Source organism: Hypanus sabinus, chromosome 20 (genome assembly GCF_030144855.1).
Source record: "Hypanus sabinus isolate sHypSab1 chromosome 20, sHypSab1.hap1, whole genome shotgun sequence".
NCBI classification, from domain to species: domain Eukaryota; kingdom Metazoa; phylum Chordata; class Chondrichthyes; order Myliobatiformes; family Dasyatidae; genus Hypanus; species Hypanus sabinus.
Window position 1 is genome coordinate 12,840,431 of NC_082725.1, and position 22,422 is coordinate 12,862,852.

Sequence of the window (22,422 nt, forward strand, 5' to 3'; positions counted from 1 at the left end):
AAACATAATAAATAAACAAGTAAATCAATTATGTATATTGAATAGATGTTTTAAAATGTGCAAAAACAGAAATACTGTATATTTTTAAAAAGTGAGGTAGTGTCCAAAGCTTCAATACCATTTAGGAATTGGATGGCAGATGGGAAGAAGCTGTTCCTGAATCACTGAGTGTGTGCCTTCAGGTTTCTGTACCTCCTACCTGATGGTAACAATGAGAAAAGGGGCTGTCCTGCCTACTGGAGGTCCTTAATAATGGACACTGACATTCTGAGACACTGCTCCCTAAAGATGTCCTGGGTACTTTGTAGGCCAGTACCCAAGATGGAGCTGACTAGATTTACAACCTTCTGCAGCTTCTTTCAGTCCTGTGCAGCAGCCCCTCCATACCAGACAGTGATGCAGCCTGTCAGAATGCTCTCCACGGTACAACTATAGAAGTTTTTGAGCGTATTTGTTGACATGCCAAATCTCTTCAAACTCATAATGAAGTATAGTCACTGTCTTGCCTTTATGACTGCATCAATATGTTGGGAGCAGGTTAGATCCTCAGAGATTTTGACACCCAGGAACTTGAAGCTGCTCACTCTCTCCACTTATGATCCCTCTGTGAGGATTGGTATGTATTCCTTCATCTTACCCTTCCTGAAGTCCACAATCAGCTCTTTCGTTTTACTGACGTTGAGTGCCAGTTTGTTGCTGCGGCACTATTCCACTAGTTGGCATATCTCACTCATATACGCCCTGTCATCACCACCTGAGATTCTACCAACAATGGTTGTATCATCAGCAAATTTGTGGATGGTGTTTGAGCTATGCCTAGCCACACAGTCATGTGTACACAGAGTAGAGCAGTGGGCTAAGCACACACCCCTGAGGTGCACCAGTATTGATCATCAGCGAGGAGGAGATGTTATCATCAATCCACACAGACTATGGTCTTCCAGTTAGGAAGCTGAGGATCTGATGCATATATTAAACATAATTAACACAGTCTCCTGCTAGGTAGCAGGTAGTTACATAGCATATATCAATAAACCCATCTATTCTGCTCTGCCATTTCATCATAGCTGATTTATTATCCTTCTCAAACACAGTTTCTTGCCTTCTCTCTCTAAACTTTGATCCCTTACTAATCAAAGAACTATCAAACTCTGCTTTGCTGGGCACCTGCTAAGGAAGTAGAGGCTCTGCTGTACTTTCTTAAAGAAAGCAGTGCCTCTACTTCCTTAGCAGGTTGTGGAGATTAGGCAAGACTTCAAAAACTTTGACAAACTTCTATAGAAGTTGACAGACAGCATCACAGCCTGCTGTGGGAACACCAATGATCTTGAAGGGATAATCCTACAGGAAGCTATGGATACAGCCCAATACATCTCGGGTAAAGCCCTCCCAACTACACAAAATGCTGTCGTAGGAAAGCAGTGTCCATCATCAGAGGCCATGTAATCTTCTCACTGCTACCATCAATATGTAGTTACAGGAGCCTCAGGGTTCACACCACTAGGTTCGGGAACAGTTATTGCCCCTCAACCATCAGGCTTTTGAACAAAAGGGGTTAACTTGGCTCAACTTCACTTGCCCCATCATTGTAAGGTTCCCACAACTTATGGATTCACTTTCAAGGACTTCTCATGTTCTCGTTAGTTATTGCTATTTATTTATATTTTCATTTGCACAGTCTGTTGTCGTTTTCACTCTGGTTCAGCACCCTAGTTGGGCGGCCTTTCATTGATTCTGTTATAGTTACTATTCTATAGATTTGTTGCGTATGCCCACAAAAAAATGAATATCAGAATTGTGTATGGTGACTTATATGTACTTTGATAATAAAATTCACTGTGAACTTTAAATATGCCCAATGACTTGGCCTCCACAGCCAACTGTGGTGTTCTGATTTAGTTCACATTTTTGTGAAATGCATGGCTGAATCATGACCATGTCTTTCTCCTTAACTCGGCTGGTTTCACCCTTGTACTAAAGCAAAAGACCAAATACTTACTCAATTAAAAGACATATTAAAAATGTACTCTGTTATATCCAGTTAGCTGTTTTTTTATGAATTTTTTTGGATTATTTGAGGAATTACAGTGTTGAAGTCTTCATCCATAATTGAACATCGTGCCTTATGGACTTCATTATTCTGGTCTACTGTCTACTCAATTTGAGTTAGATTGTATCCTTGACTTCCAATTCTTGTGTCCATTGGTCATATAAGTGTGATTTTTGTTCAATTTTATAAATTTGATCATTTGTTAAATCTGATTCAAGATCAAGTAACTCGGTTATTTTGATTTGCTAGTTCATTCCGTGCTCAAGTCGGTGTACAATTCGATGGTCATTGAGAGGGAGAAACTGAAGCATTTGCTATCAGAACATGATGCGTGCCACTCACCATCTGCACAGATGATTGGTCTGAAAACTGCCTTGAGCTCAGTAAGTTGAGAGATTATGTTGGTATAAAAATTGCTAATGTTTCATTTATATATGTAGCTTCTTAACTTCCTAAAGGTGGACACCTTTCATTATTACTGGCTAATGCTGGGATAATCCTTTGGTTTTGTCCCAGATTGTAATTTATTTTCATAATTTGTTAGCTTAAGCTTTCTATTTTGCTGTTTGCAAAACCAAGTATAAATTGAAGTTAAGTTGCTTTACTGCTTCTCAGTTCTGTCTAAAAAAGATGACATGTGTTAGTAGTATGGGTTCACCCAAAGAATTAGTCAAATCACCTATGTGATACCGCTTAATTATCTTAGACAGCTGAGTACTTCTCTTAAGGAATAAGTAATTTCAAAGTAAATTTATTATCCAAGTACACATATGTCACCATACACAACCGTTAGATTCCTTTTCTTGCGGGCATACATAGTAAATCCAAGAACATAATAGAATCAATGAGATACTGCACCCAACAGCATGGACAAACAACCAGTGTGCAAAAGACAACAAATTATGCAAATACAAAAGAGAAAAATAAATAAATAAGCAAAAAACTTTCCTATGCTTCTATAGTTTTGTTGATATACTCTGAATCAGAATCTGGTTTATTATCACCGACATGTGACGTGAAATTTGTTAACTTAGCAGCAGCAGTTCAATGCAATACATAATCTAGCAGAGAGAGAAAAAATAATAAATAAACAAGTAAATCTATTACGTATATTGAATCGATTTGAAAAACGTGCAAAAACAGAAATACTGTATGTTTAAAAAAGTGAGGTAGTGTCCAAAGCTTCAACATCCTTTTAGGAATCGGATGGCAGAGGGGAAGAAGCTGTTCCTGAATTGCTGAGTGTGTGCCTTTAGCTTCTGTACCTCCTACCTGATGGTAACAGTGAGAAAAGGGCATGCCTTGGGTGCTGGAGGTCCTTGGACGCTGCCTTTCTGAGACACCGCTCCCTAAAGATGTCCTGGGTTCTTTGTAACCAAGATGGAACTGACTAGATTTACAACCTTCTGCAGCTTCTTTCAGTCCTGTGCAGTAGCCTCTCCATACCAGACAGTGATGCAGCCTTACAGAATGCTCTCCACCGTACAGCTATAGAAGTTTTTGAGTGTATTTGTTGACATGCCAAATTGCTTCAAACTCCTAATAAAGTATAGCCACTGTCTTGCCTTCTTTATGACTACATTGATATGTTGGGGCCAGGTTAGATCCTCAGGGATCTTGACTCCCAGGAACTTGAAGCTGCTCACTCTCTCCACTTCTGATCCCTCTTTGAGGGTAAAAGTTTCTAGGCATGTGCACTCAACCAGTAATGTGTTTTTATTATGTGCTGTCTTTACAGGCCACAGAATTTCACACTTCCCTGCACTGAAATCTTATCAACTGTGCCTTTCCCACATTTTGCAGTTCTGTTTGGCATCCTGTTATATATCACTGTCCACCTCAATATCTACTCCATTGCCAATATTTGTACAAGCTTGACAATGTTCCCGATATTCAAACCAAGACCGTTTACAAAATAGTGCAATGCTTTCAGAGCTTTCCTTTGTGAAGCACGTGTGTTGGCACTGTGGTGTAGCGGTTTGCACAGCGCTTTACAGTACCAGTGACCCGGGTTCAATTCCCTCCATTTTCTATAAGGCGTTTGCGTGTTCTCCCCCGCGACTGCGTGGGTTTCCTCCAGGTGCTTCAGTTTTCTCCCACAGTCTCAAGACGTTCCAGTCAGTAGGTTGATCTCATGATTAAGCCAGGTTTAAATCGGGGGTTGCTGGGCAGTGTGGCTTAAGGGGGGCCCATTCCACGCGGTATCTCAATAAATAAATATTAATGAAAAGTAAACCTTGTCATAAAAAAGGGGTTAAAAAAGTGCTTTGAAAATGTTAATTATCTGTGTTTCTCGTTCCTTTTTTATCCCCCCAGAAATTCACCACCTGTGGATAGAGGTTCTGTGACTCTTGCATTAACAAACATTGTGGAATTAATTTTATTTATTCAAATCTAATTACGGTTGATGGTTAGAGAATCAGCTTTAAGTTTTTACCTCATGTAGAGCATTAATAACAAATAACTATGCACTGTAAAATGAGGATGAAAATCTGAAATCCATTTTGGTATTCATGACTATGGATGAGGGTAATTAATAGCTTCAGGGAGATGAGTTCCTGATCGTATTTAAATGAGCCTCTTTGTGGGATATTGGTAGGTAAATGTCACCTGTATAGGTTCCAGAATCTGGGAAACTCAGCATTAAATAGAGTTGGGTTTTGAGTATCACTTTGGACAAAGACCAGGCATTCCAAATGAGTAAAAGCATACTGCTCCCTACACCCCCCTCTACAAACTGGTGAGAGCACTCCTAAGCGAGAGCCATATTTTTATTTTGTTTTATCTTATTTGGAGATAGAAGCACAGTAGCAAGCCCTTCAGGACCCAGTGGGCCCACACTGCCCAATTGCACCCATGTGTAATTACCCACGAACCCCACGTCTTTTGGGATGTCGGAGGAAGCCGAAGCACCCGGAGAGAGCCTACGTGCTCATGGGGAGAAAGTACAAGCTCCTTACACACAGCGGTGGAATGATTGAACCAGGATTGCTGATGCTTTAATGGCGTTGCACTAACTGCCCCCCCTCCTCCTCGGCACTCTGAAATTTAAACCCTGAGAAGGGTGGGGTTGTGGTTCATTTAGATTGAGTCACGGGCGGGGAAGAGGTTGAGTAAAGGGGATGAGAGTGGCAGATGAGCAAACACAGTTCTCAAGCTCTCATCGTACATTCAGTCCGCTCAGGGATGAACAATGTTGCTGGGGTCGGGGAGGTCTGTATGTACACCCTTGCAGTTTTTTTGGCTGTGACTTTTCAAGGCCACTGTTGAAGACTATAAGACACAGGAACAGAATTAGAACAACAGTCCATGGAGTCTGCTCTGCCATTCCATCATGGCTGATTTATTACCCGTCTCAACCACGTTCTCCCACCTTCTCCCTGTAACCTTGGGCACCCTTACTAATCAAGAACCTATGAACATTTTTTTTTAATATACCCAGTGATTTGGCCTCTAGCCATCTGCGGCAATGAATTTCACAGATTCACGGCCTTCTGACTAAAGAAATTCGTCCTCATCTCTGTAATAAATGGAACAGGGATGAGGAGCAGTTTGATTGTAGTCCTAAACACTATAATGAAAAATATATTTTTTACACTATTGCAAACATAATCTCTGCCTTTGTTTTTAAAAAATAGTGCATCTCCCACTGGAATTATTGAATACAGCATCAAACGTTTGAGAAATAAGAAGTTGCTTAGCTGTGTTTCAACTGTTGAATTTGTCCTTTTAAATTGATATTTCATCTATCAGAATGGCAAAATGTCACAGTTCTTATCTAGTTGTTAGTGTAACGCTATAACAGTGCCAGCAATCAGAGCCTGATTCCACCGCTGTCTGTAAGGATTGCGTACGTTCTTCCTGCCGGGCGCTGTGGTTTCCTCCCACAGTCCAGAGGTGTGCGGGTTAGAAGGGTTAATTGTTCACATCGATGTAATTGGATTGGGTGCTGGGCTGCATTGGCCTGTTGCTGCGCTGTATCTCTAAATAAACAAATAATTTTTTGTGCATTTTAAACAGTTAGCCTGCTCAGAGTGATTGCGGTGCAAATTGTCTGTGCTAAATAATTAATGCTCTGTATTTCCTTAATGCCTTTTGTCAGGCTTTAGCTCAAAATGCAGAGCTCAGAGGCCGGTTGTGCAGGATCCATGCTGAGTCAAGGCTGGTAGATCCAGCTGTCACTCTCTTTTCAAGTCCAGGTTCAGTAAAGGTGGGTCTATGGAGAACTTCATCCATCGTTGTCCATATGGTTCATTCAGAATGATCTGCATGCATTAGTTTAATATTCCATCACCTTCAGTACATCATTAAATCAATGGGCCTTACACAGTGATTCCCACAAATAGGATAATGCATCTGTAATTCCATCTGTCTGTCCTATTCACAACAAAAATCACTCATTTTGCATCAAAGTTTGTTAATATTCCACACTTAGATCACCTGATACAATTATGTCATGTGATACTGTTGTTTTTAAAATCAAGTGAAAAGGTCTGGAAAACAACTGCAGTGTTTTACAGGCTCGCTAATTCCGGATTAGCAACAGGTTTTGCCCATTATATAATCTGCCGTGTAGCACTTTTGCATTTTTTGTTATTTTTGCCTCACTGCACAGTTTGAGAGCAAGTTTTAACTTGCTTTAGTTGTGGTCTAAGTGTAACTTTGTTCAGCTCAAAATGCGAAGTATGTTTTAACAGGCAGCCTTTATTACACAAGTGTCCTTCCAGATTCTGATCCCGTTGTTTTTGAAAATACCAACAGCCATAGCAACAATCAGTCCGAAGCTCAACTGTTTATTCACTTCCATAGATGCTGCCTGACCTCCAGCATTTTCAGAATCAGATTTAATGTCACCGGCATATGTTGTGAAATTTGTTAACTTTACGTCAGCAGTACAATGAAATACATGATAAATTAATATAAACAAAACAAAAGAAACTGAGTTACATTGAGTATGTATATATGTCTGTTAAATAGTTAAGTTAATATAAGTCATGTAAAATAGCAGAAATAAAGTAGTGAGGTACTGTTCATGAGTTCAGTGTTCATTTAGAAATTGGATGGCAGAGGGAAGAAGCTATTGTTAAATCACTGAGTTTGTATGTGTTCTATATTTCCAGCATCTGCAAACTTCATCATGTTTATAGCATCAATTGTGTGTGACAAAACGAAGTCTCAGTATAATTAAGCAATGTTTCAGACGGGAAATTACAACATGGCAAGTAACACCCAAGTTGGTCAGCCATGATGTTTCTTAGTCAACAATAAAAGCTTACATGTTTACTGTTTTGTGAAATCCTTTGGGTTGTGTATGATGTTCTCCTAAAGGGTTGTCTCTTCCCTTAATGGAGAATGCCTGTGTGGGACTTCGTTTAATGTAGATGTCTTTTACACACTGGTTGAACACCCTGTTGGTGTGGTCTTTCACTGATTCTATTATGGTTATTAATCTGTTACGGATTTATTGAGCATGCCCACAATAAAATGAATGTCAGGGTTGTGTATGGTGACATATATGTACTTTGATAATAAATCTGCGTTGAATTTTGAACTTAATCAATAGTATTATCAGACAGGACTTGCTCATTTACAACCTGCTCACAGAAGCTCTGTTTGGGGTCTACTCCTGACCTCATTACTGCTTTGTTCCGAACCTGGACGAACGGACTGAACCCTGCAGGTGACGTGAGTGTGCCTGCCCTTGGCAACAAGGCAGCAAATAGTCAAGCAGGGCATTAAGGAGCCCTGGCCAAACGGGAGTGAAAACACTGTGATTGTATTCATGACTAGCACAGAAGAAGACATGTTGGTTGGAGGTTGGTGGTGGTTCAAGAAGTCAGCCCTTCAGTACCATCTCAAAGGCAGCTGGATGTGGAAAATCAAATGCCTGAGAAGCTCAAATCCTTTGAATGGATATAACAAGGGGCGCACGGGAGACAGGCAATTTCTAGTTCCCATAAAGTGGCACCCCATGCAGATTTGGAGGCCGTTGCTATTATTTATTGTTGAATCAAATGCCTAGCATTTTTTGTGTTTAACAACAGGTTTAAGGAGAAGATCTGCCACTTTAACACAGCAGTGATGGCCAAAGTAAAATGTCAGCTTTTCAGGCAACACTTGCCTCCAAAGAATTATATTATTTTAATACATTAATCCCTTTGCGTTGCAATAAAAAAAATCTGTGATGTTCATATAATAAAAACACAAAATGCTGGCAGAACTCAGCAGACCAGACAGCATCTATGGGAGGAAGTAGCGACGACGTTTCAGGCCGAAACCCTTCATTTTGTGTTTCCAATTTTGGTTAAATGCTTTTGTTAACCATTAACAAATTAAGCTCAGCCCCCTGCTCTACTTGCTTTGTGCTTATGACTATGAGGCTGAGCACAGCTCCAGTGCCATATTTGAATTTGTTGATGACGCCACTGTTGTAATCCGAATCAAAGGTGGTGATGAATCAGGATATAGGATGGAGATCGAAAATCTGGCTGAGTGGTGCTACAACAACAACCTCTTACTCGATGACAACAAGACCAAGGAGCTGATTATTGACTTCAGGAGGAGAAACCAGAGGTCCATGAGCCAGTCCTGATTAGGAAAATCAGAGGTGGAGACTTCCTCGATGTTATCATTCTGGATGACCTGTCCTGGGTCCAGTACATAAGTGCCTTTACAAAGAAATCACGGCAGAACCTCTCCTTCTCTGGAAGTTTCCAAAGATTCGGCATGACTAAACTTTTTGATAAACTTTTGTAGATGTGTGGTGTAGAGTATATTGGCTGGCTGCACCACGGTCTGGTATGGAAACGCCAATGTCCTTGAATGGAAAATCCTACAAAATTTGTGGATACAGCCCAGTCCATTACAGGTGAAGTACTCTCTACCATTGAGATCACTTACAGGGAGCAGTGTCGCAGGAAAGCACCATCCATTTTCAGGGACCCCCACAGCCCCAGATATTCTCACTTCTCACTGTGGCCATCAGGGAAAAGATACAGGAGCCTCAGGACTCTCACCATCATGTTCAGGAACAGTTAATACCCCTCAACCATCAGGCTTTTGATCCAAAGAGTATAACTTCACTCAATTTCTCTTGCCCTATCGTTGAACTGTTCCCACAACCTATGGACTCACTTTCAAGGACACTCCATCTCATGTTCTCGGTATTTATTGTTTATTTATTTATTATTATTATTTTTTCTTTCCTTTTTTTGCGTAGTTTGCTGTTTTCTGCATATTTGTTGTTTAACAAAAATAAATTGCCTGCTACCCAGACTTGCTATAAAATAACTCAACAAAACATTATACTCTGTGTGAATTATAATTGAATTTTCAATCAAACACTGTTTCATAATCACTGTTTGGCAAACTTCGTCCTTAATTCTTTACATTAATATAAATGTAATTTCAAAATAATATTTGAATGTTGAATAAAATTCCATGTATTTTTTCTGATATTTCTTGATGTTTGAACCATATTTCCTGCATTAACAAAAAGGCTTGGCAGAGGATGCACTTCTTGCAGTAGTTGGTAAAATGTCATCTTCGCCAGGACGTATTGGTTCAATTCTGCTTTGCCATCATAGAGAGCATCTTCACATCAGTCACTAATGTCTGATTCGTGCAGCATCCTGTCACAAAAACTATAAAAGGACTATAAAAGCAGAATCTTCATGCCATCTGAGAAATTTCTTCCCTAAGGCAGTTAATTTGATCAGCCATTCTATTTAGCCTAACCCCTAACCCTCCTCTATCTAATAATCTCATCACTGCACTCTGTGGTCCCCAGAGATTACCAAGAATGATCTGAAAAACAAAAGGAAAATCAAAAACAGCAGTTCTGTGAGCAAGAACGTCGTATTAATGAGAGAGGTCAGAGGAGAACGGCCAGATTGGTTCAAACTGACAGGGAGGTGGCAGTTACTCAGATAACCACATAATACAACAGTGGTGTGCAGAAGGGCATCTTTGAACGCACCGCACATCAACCCTTGAAGTGGATGGGCTACAGCAGCAGAAGACGACAAACATACGCACAACGGCCACCTTATTAGGTGCAGGGCATATCTAGTAACCTGGCCACTGAGTGTATATGGCAAATAAATTGAAGCTTGATCCTTTTACCTTAATTTTATTCAGAAGCCTCTCTTTTTTTTTGGCACTATAGACATTTAAATTACAGCATACTATAGAATAGTTAGAATAAGAAACATTAAGCCTATTGTCAGAAAAACTTTGGAATCCAAGGCTGAGAAGGCTTAAAAGATGTATATCTGATGACCTGAAAAGATTGCACTTCCTTTCTGGTTCTCTGTCTGAAAATTCCTTCATGATTCAACAGCCATTGGAAATGTTCAATGTCAAAGAAATAATTAGATTTTGTGGCAACGTTCTTTAAGGTTAGCCTTGAATACTGTTGCCTCAACATTGACTACAAAATACAAGCCATTAAAGCCAACTTTGAAAAGTAATGAAACTTCTTTCTAAGAGTTGCTTGCATGAATGCTTTAGCAAGGTTATTGGTATGGCTTTGTTTCCAGAAAGAATGCCTGTGTGTTGGCTGTTTTTAATGTTTATCGCTCCTGTGCTGGAATTGTTGACCATGGGAACATGTTGGAAGCTTCTATTGCAGTCTTTATGAATAACACTGTTTTCAAAAAATATATATTGTTGCTCTCACAATTTTAGCTTGGTCATTCAGAATTGTTCATTTCTCATTGCTGACAGTCCATAATTAACACAGTCTCCACCCGGAGGTCTAAACAGCTCTTCTGATACAGAATGGACATTTTTCATTCTTGCTCAATGCAGAAATAACCATCTGAAGTTTATTATGTTCATCTTTTTGTTTTGATTCACTTAATCCATTTTAGATTTGTCGATAAAATTGCGTCTACATTTTGTCTTTGAATATGATGTTTGAACCAATCGAGGTACTTGCTCTCACCCTTGCTCAGCTCCACTCAGTATACCTCAATTGGCCCGATATTAAATGATCAATTCTGTTCTACATTGTACCTCTTGATTATTCCAAAATTAAGCAAAGCAACTCACTGTTTGAGACTGATTGCTTGTTTAAATGGGGTAAAGTCAGGACTGGGTAATGCAAAGCTTTCTCGCCACTTAATGTGTGAAAGGCAGTTTCTCTGGAGTGGGGTGCTGTTGTAACAATTTCTCAGTTCATTTGTGTCAGTCTAATAGTTCAGTCCTGGACTTCCTGATTTACGCTTGCACAGGTGAGTAGATTTCTGTTTCAGGTACGCATGGAATAACTTAATTCCATCTGTAATAAATACGTCTTTAGCATGGCAAAGAATTGGATGTCATGTTGTTTAATACACACATACATAGGTACATGCTTTTTTATATATATACACACACACACACACACACACACACACACACACACACACACACACACACACACACAAGACAATAAGAATTAGGCCATTGGGCCCATCAGGTCTGTTCCACCATTGGATTTATTACTACTTTCAATCCTATTCTCCTGCCTTCTCCCTGTAACCTTTGACGTCCTTGCTAATCAAGGACCTATTAACTTCCACTTTGAGTATACCTAATGACTCAGCCTCCACAGCCATCTAGGGCAGTGAAGTCCACGGATTCACCACCCTCTGGCTAAAGGAATTCCTTCTGATCTCTGTTCTAAATGGATGTCCTTCTATTCTGAGGCTATGCTCTCTGGTCCTGGACTCCCCCACTAAAGAAAATGTCCTCTCCACATCCACTCTATCTAGGCCTTTCAATAGGTTTAAATGAGATTCCCCTCTCCCCCGCCCCTCAGTTCTTCTAAACTCCTGCTAGTACAGCCCGAGAGCCATCAAATGCTCCATGTACCCTCTCATTCTCAAGGTCACTCTTGTGAACCTCCTCTGAACCCTCACCACTGCCAGCACATACTTTCTTAGATGGGGGACCCAAAGTTGCTCACAGTACTGCAAGCGCGGTCTGACAAATGCCTTATAAAGTTTCAGTGTTACACCTCTGAGACTTCCCAATCTTGTCCAGAATCTTGGCTTGAGTACTGGCGTCCTTCAACATGTTGGGCCTGGGCCCTGTCCACAACTTGTGTGGTACTTCATGCACTTTCACTTTGCAGCCTGTGAAGGAATGTGTGTTGGGGACATTTACTCGTGCCCATTCCGTATTGCCGTATTTTGCTGTGGCGGAAGTGGTGTTGGCATTCTCTGCCGCAACCCTCAAGTGAACCTCCCTGGAGCTAACGAACTTCAATGAGAGAGGTTGTTTCTTCCCATCATAACAGGGCCCAGTGGTTACGTTAGTCTCCTTTATACAGTGATGGCAATCACTCGGGTGTATTTGAACGTACACTCAGTGGCCACTCTATCAGTTACAGGAGTGGAATTCCGTGTGGTCGTCTGCTGGTGTAGCCCATCCACTTCAAGGTTCGACATTGTGCATTCAGAGATGCCCTTCTGCGCACCACTGTTGTAATGTTTGTTTATGTGAGTTACTATCACCTTTAACTAGTCTGGCTATTCTCCTCTGACCTCTCTCATCAATAAGGCATTCCTGCCCACAGAACTACCGCTCACTGGATGTCTTGTCTTTTTTGTTTTGCTTTTTTTGCACCATTCTCTCTAAACTCTAGAGACTGCTCGTGTGTGTGATAAAGCTCGGAAGATCAGTAGTTTCTGAAATACTCAAACCACCCCATCTGACACCAACTATTATTCCAAGGTCAAAGACACTTAGATCACATTTCTTCCCCATTCTGATGTTCGGTCTGAACAACAACTGAACCTCTTGACCATGTTTGCATGCTTTTATGCATTGAGTTGCCGCCACTTGATTGGCTGGTGAGATATTTGCATTAACAAGCAGCTATACTGGTGTACCTAATAAAGTGGCCACTGAGTGTATGTAATAACTTATGGGTGCATGGGGTGACACTGCAGCACCTTTGAAATTGGCACCAGCAGGAATAAATGAAGGCTAAACTTGCACCTGCAGGTGAGATGGTTAAAAGAATGTTAAAGAAAATGGAGCATATTTAACCATGGTCATTATTTTAATACAGTCAGTGCTGCAACAAATTTGTGCCAGGAATGCTCCCATTAACTGCAGCACAATAATTTCCAGATTTTTATTGAAGGACAAATATTGTTGAGATCATCATGAATATTTCCCCTGCATTTCTCTGAAATGTCTTTTTTTATTGCCCTTCTGGGGGATTATCTAGTCTTTACCTTAAGCATCTCATCTAAATTAACTGAGCAAGAGTTGGTGATGTGTGGCGTAATGCAGTGATATCAGGGCCTTTCGGGACTGCTCTTGGCATCTGCTCACCGCTGACAGAGATGATGATTTTTGGTAAGATGTCGCTTTGGAGCAAGAAGAGTGCACTGGGAGATTCTAAATCAAAGTTTAACTACCCATGTAATCAAGCTTTAAAGTTTCAATAAAATCTTGATCTGATCCATATCAAGCCATGCTGTGCAAAAGCATAGAGCGACACCTCATATTCCACCTTAGTAGCCTCCTACCTGGTGGCATGAGCATCGATTTCTCTAACGCAGTCATTTTACCCCTCCCGCTTCCCCCTTCCATTCCCCACCCTGTCTTGCCCTTATCTCTTTCCTTCACCTCACCTACCTATCACTTCCCCGGTGCACCTCCTGCTTCCCTTTCTCCTATGGCCCACTCTCCTCTCCTGTCAGATTCCTCCTTCTCCAACTCTTTTCCTTTTCCATGTATCCCGCCATCTTCTTGCGTCATTGTCCCCTCCCCTACCCACCTGGCTTCACCTATCACTTATAGCCTGAGCTCCTTTCCCACCCCTCACCTCCTTATACTGGCTTCCTGACCCTTCTGAGGAGCTGCAGAGTTCCTCTAGCAGTTTGTGACCTTTTATTCCTTTTGGTAAACCTCTGCCTCATTCGTACATCTGCGCCAAATATCCCCCTTCTTAAAACACTTTTCCACTCAAATGCAGGGGATATAACACCTAAACACGTGAGATTTTTCAGATGCTGTAAATCTTGAGCACTACACACAAAAGTGTTGGAAGAACTCAACAAGTCCAGCAGTATCTGTGGAAGGGAATAAGGAACCGCTGTCTGAATATTTGGATATGGCCCAAGTGCAGAGAGAGAGAGAGACTGAAGTGGGTCAACAGTTCCACACACAAAATGCTGGTGGAACACAGCAGGCCAGGCAGCATCTATAGGGAGAAGCGCTGTCGACGTTTCGGGCCGAGACCCTTCGTCAGGACTAACCGAAAGGAAAGATAGTAAGAGATTTGAAAGTAGTAGGGGAAGGGGGAAATGCGAAATGATAGGAGAAGACCGGAGGGGGTGGGATGAAGCTAAGAGCTGGAAAGGTGTTTGGCGAAAGTGATACAGAGCTGGAGAAGGGAAAGGATCATGGGACAGGAGGCCTCAGGAGAAAGAAGGGGGGGGGGAGCACCAGAGGGAGATGGAGAATAGGCAAACAACTAAGTATGTCAGGGATGGGGTAAGAAGGGGAGGAGGGGCATTAACGGAAGTTAGAGAAGTCAATGTTCATGCCAACAGGTTGGAGGCTACCCAGACGGAATATAAGGTGTTGTTCCTCCAACCTGAGTTTGGATTCATTTTGACAATAGAGGAGGCCATGGGTAGACATATCAGAATGGGAATGGGACGTGGAATTAAAATGTGTGGCCACTGGGAGATCCTGCTTTTTCTGGCGGACCGAGCGTAGGTGTTCCGCGAAACGGTCTCCCAGTCTGCGTCAGGTCTCGCCAATATATAAAAGGCCACACCGGGAGCACCGGACGCAGTATGCCACACCAACTGACTCACAGGTGATGTGTCGCCTCACCTGGAAGGACTGTCTGGGGCCCTGAATGGTGGTGAGGGAGGAAGTGTAAGGGCAGGTGTAGCACTTGTTCCTTTTACAAGGATAAGTGCCAGGAGGGAGATCGGTGGGAAGGGATGGGGGGACGAGTGGACAAGGGAGTCGCATAGGGAGTGATCCCTGCGAAAAGCAGAAAGGGGGGGGAGGGAAAAATGTCAACAGAGGGTCAACAGTTCACTGACTTTACTGAGAACTATTGCAGAATTTAAAGGAAAAGAAAAATAGTGAACACTAGGCCAACAGGGCCATTAACTAAAGTCTCAAACTGAAAGTTAAATGCCAACATTGCGGCTGAAAGCAATACCTGAATTCTAAATGAATACGGCTTCTTTCCAGCGTTAGCAGAAGTGGTAGTCCTCTTTGCCAAACAAGGATGAGGGTAAGCAGGGAGTGTACCATTAATGCGGTCAACTCTCGACAAGACTACAACGGAAAGAAATACTGCCATAATTAAACCGTAATTAGCTAATGAGACAACTGCTGAACCTGTTGTTCAGCCCGACCGCAGGGGCAAGTGGACCCCACATCAGAATCTGTGGTTGTGACAATCACGGCTCTTTTACAGTGATCCTATCCCACTCTTCCGGGGCACAATGCCATGAAAGATACGGTACTTGTCTTTAGTCCAGGGGTTCTGAACCTTTTTATGCCAAGGACCCCTTTGGCAGTTCAGTGAAGCCTATGGATCCTTTTCAGAGTAATGTATTTGTAACAGCTGTAATGATATGAAAATATCAGTGATTTCTACTGGTGACAGAGTCACAGGTACTGCTAATACGACTGTAGTTTATTCATAACTGAAGGAAATGCTACATTTCAGTTGGTGAAAATAAAAGTGTAAATTTTTTCCCATTCGGGGTCACAGATGCCCTAGGGTCCATCCACACCGAGGAAACAGTGGGTCCCAGATTAAGAACCTCTGCTTTGGTCCATTCTATACCCATTAGAAATCGAGTTCAACGTCACCTTTCTCGACACCACCAAAGAAAGGTCAAGAAAGCAATTGTTCTTTTACATTCACACTCTGTTGGGAGAAGCCGAAGAAGATTGGAACGTCTTTCACAGAACAGTGGGAGGTAGCGGTAAATAATAATTACATATCCACACCTAGATCCCATAATGTTTTAAGCTTCCAAGTGATGGAACTTATGTTGCCATGTATGTGGGCAGTGTTTTCAGAAGGATCTGTTACTAGGCAGATTAATGGTTGGCACAGACTAGATGGGCCAGACTGCCTGTTTCTATGATGTAGTGTTCTGTGACTCCATGACTCAACATTACTCTGTAAACTATACTTAGGAGAAGTTAATGTATTTTCTCCTTTTGTATCAATTACTTATTTTTTCCATTACTCCTTCTCCATCGATCAACCTGTTTAGAAATAACCTATCTCAAAGAGAATCTATGCTTTTCATCACTTTAAGACTTTAGAACCAGCTGGAGTGCTGTAAAATAAAAGTCCACTAAAAGCCCAGTCCATCACAAGTAAAATGCTTCTCACCATTGAGCACATCTACACGGAGCATTGCATCTATCATCAGGAATGCCCACCACCCAGGTCATGCTCTCTTCTCACTGCTGCTATCAGGAAGGTGGTACAGGAGCCTCAAGACTCACACCACCAGATTCAGGAACAGTTGTTACCCCTCAGTCATCAAGCTCTTGAACCAGAGGGGATAATTTCACTCACCCCATCACTGAACTGTTCCCACAGCCTATAGACTCACTTTTCACCTCATGTTCTTGATATTGCTTATTTAATTTTTTTCTCTCTTTTTGAATTGCGCAGTTTGTCTTTTTAACTTCGGTGTTTGTCTGTCTTGTTGGGTGAGGTCTTTCATTGATTCAGCCCAGTACATCTCTCAAGTAAAACCCTCCCAACCATCTACATGAAATATTGCAGTAGAAAATCAGCATCCCTCATCAAAGATCCTCACCACCCAGGCCATGCTCTTTCCTCACGGCTGCCATCAGATAGAAGGTACAAGAGCCTCAGGACTCACACTATCAGGTTCAAGAACAGTTACTACCCCTCAACCATCAGGCTCTTGAACAAAAAAGGATAGCTACACTCATTTAAGAACTCTGTTATATTGTTATTTTGTACTCATAATTTATTGCTATTTATTTATCATCTGCATTTGCAGTTTGTTTACAGTTTAGTTACTATTCTATAGATTTGCTAAGTATGCCCACAGACTTTCTCAGTGATACAGTAGATTTGTAGAGTAAAATGCTTTTGTGATTAATAGATTCATATGTAATTGAATTATTTACATACCTGTAGTTTGAATTTAATGGATAACACTATGAATCTGAAATACTTGCTGTTATTGGAATATTTAGCTGGAGCTGTTTGTGTGTTCAGTGGTATGTAGCTAATCTCAGAACTAATTCTATTACCTAGCTATTCAACAAGTCCTATAATACAAAGCAATAATTTCTGTTTGAGCAGGATAATACTTAATTCCTATCATGCTTGATTTCCTAAAAGATCTGGCTCTGATTTTTAGACCGTACTTCTATTCCTAGATTTACCCAACCAGTGAGAATCATATTTCTTTATGGACCCTACTATCTTCCTCAATAACTTATGAACTTCACTTAAATCATATCATAACTTCCTAAATCAAACACATGCAACTTTAATCCTGGGCATCTCCTAATTTAACCATTGAAGTTTTGGTCTGTCAACACTGCACATTTTCCAAGGCCATCTTTGTCCTTCCTAAGGTATGGTGCCAAAACCTGCAGAGTATCTAATTGAACTTTCATGGTTGAGTAAAAGAAACTGTATCCACAGTTTACCAATTCTCACTTCATCATCATATTTCTCTTCATGAATGTTTTTTGAATCAAAATCAGTTTGTGCCATGTTTGAATAGTTTTCATTTAGGATTAAATTCACATCCTAAAGAAAAGGAACAAATGAAATCTAAGGCCATATTTTTTCTGAAGTAAATTTGTATTAAATTCATTGGCATGGAAGAAAGACTTTAATTTTATATAGCATATTTGATAAAGTCTGGATATCCCATACTAGTTTTGTCCTTCAGAAATATAGTCCCCATTTTCAGATTCTCACAAATAGTGAGTGGACTAAAAGCAAATTTTTTGTCTGATGTTGATTGGATTTTAGCCAGGAGATTGGCCTCCAACATTTTATTTTTCAAAATAATGCCTTGGAATCTTTTAATTCCACCCGAGAAGAGAAGCAGGACCCATTTAACGTCAGCCTAGTGTTCCTGAAAAGCTGATCTTTAATTTTTTTTAGACTATATTCTTTGGCATAGCTTGAGTGTCATGTGGTAAAATCAGGTACAATCGACTCCCCCCTTCCCCCCCAGGGCAAAGAAATAGAAATTTCAACTTCCAAAATTTGCATATCACTGACCAAAAACTTGAATTATGGTATAAAATTAGCTTTTAGAGAAATTTGTTGTGGGTGGGGTTTAAGGAAAGTAAATATATACAATTTTTTAAACACTTTTTGATGCATGAATAGATGGTGTTGCTATCTTTATGGAAAATCGTGACAGAAATTATATTTCTGGACCATTCTCCGGGAGCGCTGTGGTCACCTCTAATGTTTTTGTGCTGTTGATTTGTCTGATTATTCTTGCTGCGCAGACTTCAGAAAAAATAACGGCTGCAAAAGTCTGGTGGATGTCGGCTGTGTTTGTGTTTTGTGGTTGTATTTTTAAACCTCCACTGCTACATTGGTAGATTTTGCAAAGTGTAAAATGCAAGAGGCTAATTATGAACATAGTCACTCGAATCGTAATGTTTGGTTAACTTGTGAGTTATTATTTAATTGGATTTTGTGCTGATTAAACCATAAAGTAATACTAAATGAAATCAAAGTGATAGTTAATTAATTTTTTAATCCTGTTGCCCTTGTGAGATCTTATCTTTTGGTCCTTCCCTGCTCTACTTTCTGGGATATGCGGAGATATACTGAGATCCATTTCTTGTCATGTTTAATTATCTTGGCCATTTGTCATATGTAAATGTACAATACGTGTCTTAAAGGCATTATACTGCTCTGATGCACAGCAGTGATCCCCTATCAATTTTTTACCTGTTTTATGGTATTCTTTCCTGAAAAATTGTTGGATAGGTTTCAGAATTGGTTCTTTTGGCTGTGTTTATGCTGTTATACACAAGCCAGCTGTGAAATCCCAGTCAGCCACATGGATCATTATTGACATTTGACCCAGAGCACCCGTCTATTTAAAGTGAACAGGAGTGAAGCTCTTTGTTAAAATCATGCATCTTGGAGGTTGTCACTTGAGATCATTGGGAATACATCTTGATCCAAAAGAAGTATATGGGAGTGGGAAAAGTTCATCACACGGAGAGATGAGAGGATGGAGACCAGGAAAAGAGGTGCACAGGTTTCTTTCAGAAGCCTCTTTCTCCTCCATTCATGTAAGAAAATCAAGACCCAGTGATAGTAATGTGCACATTTAATGATTTGCCCTTCCACAGTTTAAGAATAGAAATATAGATCTCATAGTTGTGCTCGCATGAGAAGTTGGAGTGTATTGCAGTCACAAATAATTCAGACACTGTGCTTTTTAATGTTCAACATTTGAAGATTAGATCTTTTATTGGTGGATGCTTTTGAACTTATAATATTTATTCTTAAAAATTCTGATACAATTCTGAAAGTTCTTGCCTGGGTTAGAATTTGGTATTATAGTTGTCTCTATGTCAATGTATTTTGCAGCAGCAAGACCTCACCCAAGTAAACAATCCCCTGGTCCATCAGCTGTCCAATGAAAGCAGAGTCTCTCGAGCTGACTCTCTCTGTGAATTCTTTGATGCACAGGAAGTTTTGTTATCTGCAAGCTCATCGGAGAACGAGGTTAGTGTATATAGTCATTATTCCCTCATCTACAGAGTATTGTGGTTAATTCTGCATTTTAAATACAAGACATGATTTTTATTCTGCTCTGCGAGGTTCCAGTTCCAGCTAAGATTTCTACTTTGCGTAGTGAATTCTGTCATCCTTTGAGATCCTTTGCAGCTTGTTGGGAGTGACCCCAAGCCGGGTCTCATTTCAGAATGTGTTCTGACTTCACTACAGTAACTTGCCCAGTTGAAAAGCACATTATTTCTGGATCACACATGGGAGTAATTCACATTGTGGCATTGAGGTGTGCCTATTAATCATTTAGTTATGGTGCCAACAGAAGCTGATTATTTCAAAGAAACAGCAGGAAGCTGAATGATGTGACATGGGAAATTAATTTTAATATCTAGAATTTTCTACAGATGATAAATATATTATGTGTCACACATTATAGTGTGTGCTGTGCAGGACGAAGATCATTTTAATTTTTTTTACATCACCATCTGAGATTCTGCCAAAGGCAGTTGTGTCATCAGCAAATTTATAGATGATGTTTGAGCTGTGCTTAGCCGCACTGTTATGGGTGCAGAGAGAGCAGAGCAGCAAGCTAAGCATGCAACTTTGAGGTGCATCGGTGTTGATAGTCAGCGAGGAGGAGATGTTATTTCAGACACACACTGACTGTGGTCTCCCGATGAGCAAGTCAAGGAAGAGGGAGGTACAGAAGCCCAGGTTTTGAAGCCTGTTGATCTGTTAAATTTACCACTGTCTATTCAAATCGTACATTGAATTTGCACCAAGCTCCCAATGGCATTAAGATGGAGGATTCTGTAGTTGTCTATGTGTAGCAAGCATTATCTTTGAACAAGTGTGAAATCCTCATTCAACACACCATGTAGTCTAATCATTAGGAATGACTAAATCTTTATGTTGCATCTGACCCAGTCTAAATTTCCACTGAAGTTAGTTTATGTGTAAAATCACGGGAGCCACAGTGGCGAAGCGGTTACCATGACACAATTCCAGATCAGTGCATCGGAGATTGGAGTTCAGTTCCACCACCGTCTATAAGGAGTTTGTTGTTCTCCCCGTAACCACATGGGTTTCCTCCAGGTGTTGTGGTATCCAAAGAAGTACTGGTTACTAGATTAATTGGTCACATGGGTATAACTGGGCGGCGCTGGTTTGTTGGGCCGGAGGGGCCTGTTACTGTCCTCTACCTCTAAATTTTAAAAAAATAATATCTGGTTGATTAAATTGGGAATGAAAAGTTTGCTTCTGTGGTGGTGGCCTTGAAATTGGTAGATAATTGTAAGTAGCTATTTTGTTTTCCATAGATGCTCTCTGGCCTGCTGAGTTCCTCCAGCATTTTGTGTGTGTTGGTTTGGATTTCCAGCATCTACAGATTTTCTTGTGTTTACTCACTGAAGTACTTTGGAGAAGGAAAGTATCTTGACTGGCTCAACAATCTGACAGAATCTGGATTATCCTTTGAAATAGCCTAGAAAAGCAGTAGTTGCAACAAACGTCTAAAGAAATAATAATGGCCAGCAAGTTAATTGGACATTGTAAATTGTCCTGTGTTTAGGGTAGTGTTAAATAAGGTGGGATTGCTAGGCAGCACAGCTTGTTGGGCCAGAATGGACTGTTCCAATCTGTAACTCCAAATAAATAGTATAAGAACTATCTGTATTAGCTGGAATAAGTTTGCAGTGGATTCTGCTTTAGTTCTCTCGAGCTATAGAACATCTGACCAATTTCATTACTGCATGTTTTACACCTTAGCCAGAGTTTGAATTTTCCCATCGTGTACTAATATGAGTGACATTGGCTGTCCTCATGTTTCTGCCTTCACTTAGCGGTTGCTGGGAACCCCATTCAGATTTTTCCCTGTGGAGTAATTTCTGGCAATGCCTTTGGAGTTGTTCACTGATCTGTCATCCCAAACTGTAACAAAGGGTTTTGCTTCAAAAGTTACAACTGATTGTACATTGACAATGGCCTTTTGTCAATAATAATATATATATTTTTGGATACTACCTAAGTTTTTAATAGCATGAGTATTTTTTCTTTCTGTTGTAGGCTTCAGATGATGATTCCTACGTCAGTGATATAAGTGACAATACATCGGAAGATAACTTAAGCACAGAAGCAGAAGCTCTTGCTCAGACAATATGTAAGATGATTTGGTACATTTTTGGAGTTTGGTACGTTGATTCTGGAAGAAAGTGAATGCTTGACGAAGAGAGGGACGAGTTAGCATTTTTATTTTCACATCATGATTAATCCCTACAGAATCGAAACTTGTCAATCTTTCTCCAACATGTATTGAAAACTTTTCTCAGATTTTTGAAGCTGATTTTTAAAATGTAAACTGCTGATGAAATAAGAAAAAATGAATTGTATTCTTAACTTTTCTCACAAAGCTGTGATTAACACCAGCTCAGGCACTCGTTGTTTCTGAGATAAACCCATATATAAATCTTGATGGTACAAACTTAAGCATACTTTTGACAAGTGACCCAGCAGGCAACTGTTAATTGAAATTCTTTTAGATTTTCGTCCCTCTCTTATAGAGGCAGGATAATGAAACCCATCTTATGACTATTTAATCCTTCACAGTGATGACATC

At 40.5% G+C, this 22,422-nt stretch overlaps 1 protein-coding gene across 2 annotated transcripts in view; it reads left to right on the top strand.

Annotated features, from left to right (window-relative positions):
* The window catches only part of osbpl3b (oxysterol binding protein-like 3b), a 166,546-nt gene that overhangs the window by 77,954 nt on the left and 66,170 nt on the right, over positions 1-22,422 (top strand). The window contains exons 11-14 of one of the 2 annotated variants that reach the window (XM_059945110.1): positions 2,300-2,433; positions 6,153-6,260; positions 19,665-19,802; positions 21,873-21,966. In XM_059945110.1, coding sequence (XP_059801093.1) covers positions 2,300-2,433; positions 6,153-6,260; positions 19,665-19,802; positions 21,873-21,966 — 474 coding nt within the window. The remainder of the gene's footprint in view (positions 1-2,299; positions 2,434-6,152; positions 6,261-19,664; positions 19,803-21,872; positions 21,967-22,422) is intronic. The other variant, XM_059945111.1, reaches the window with a different exon arrangement.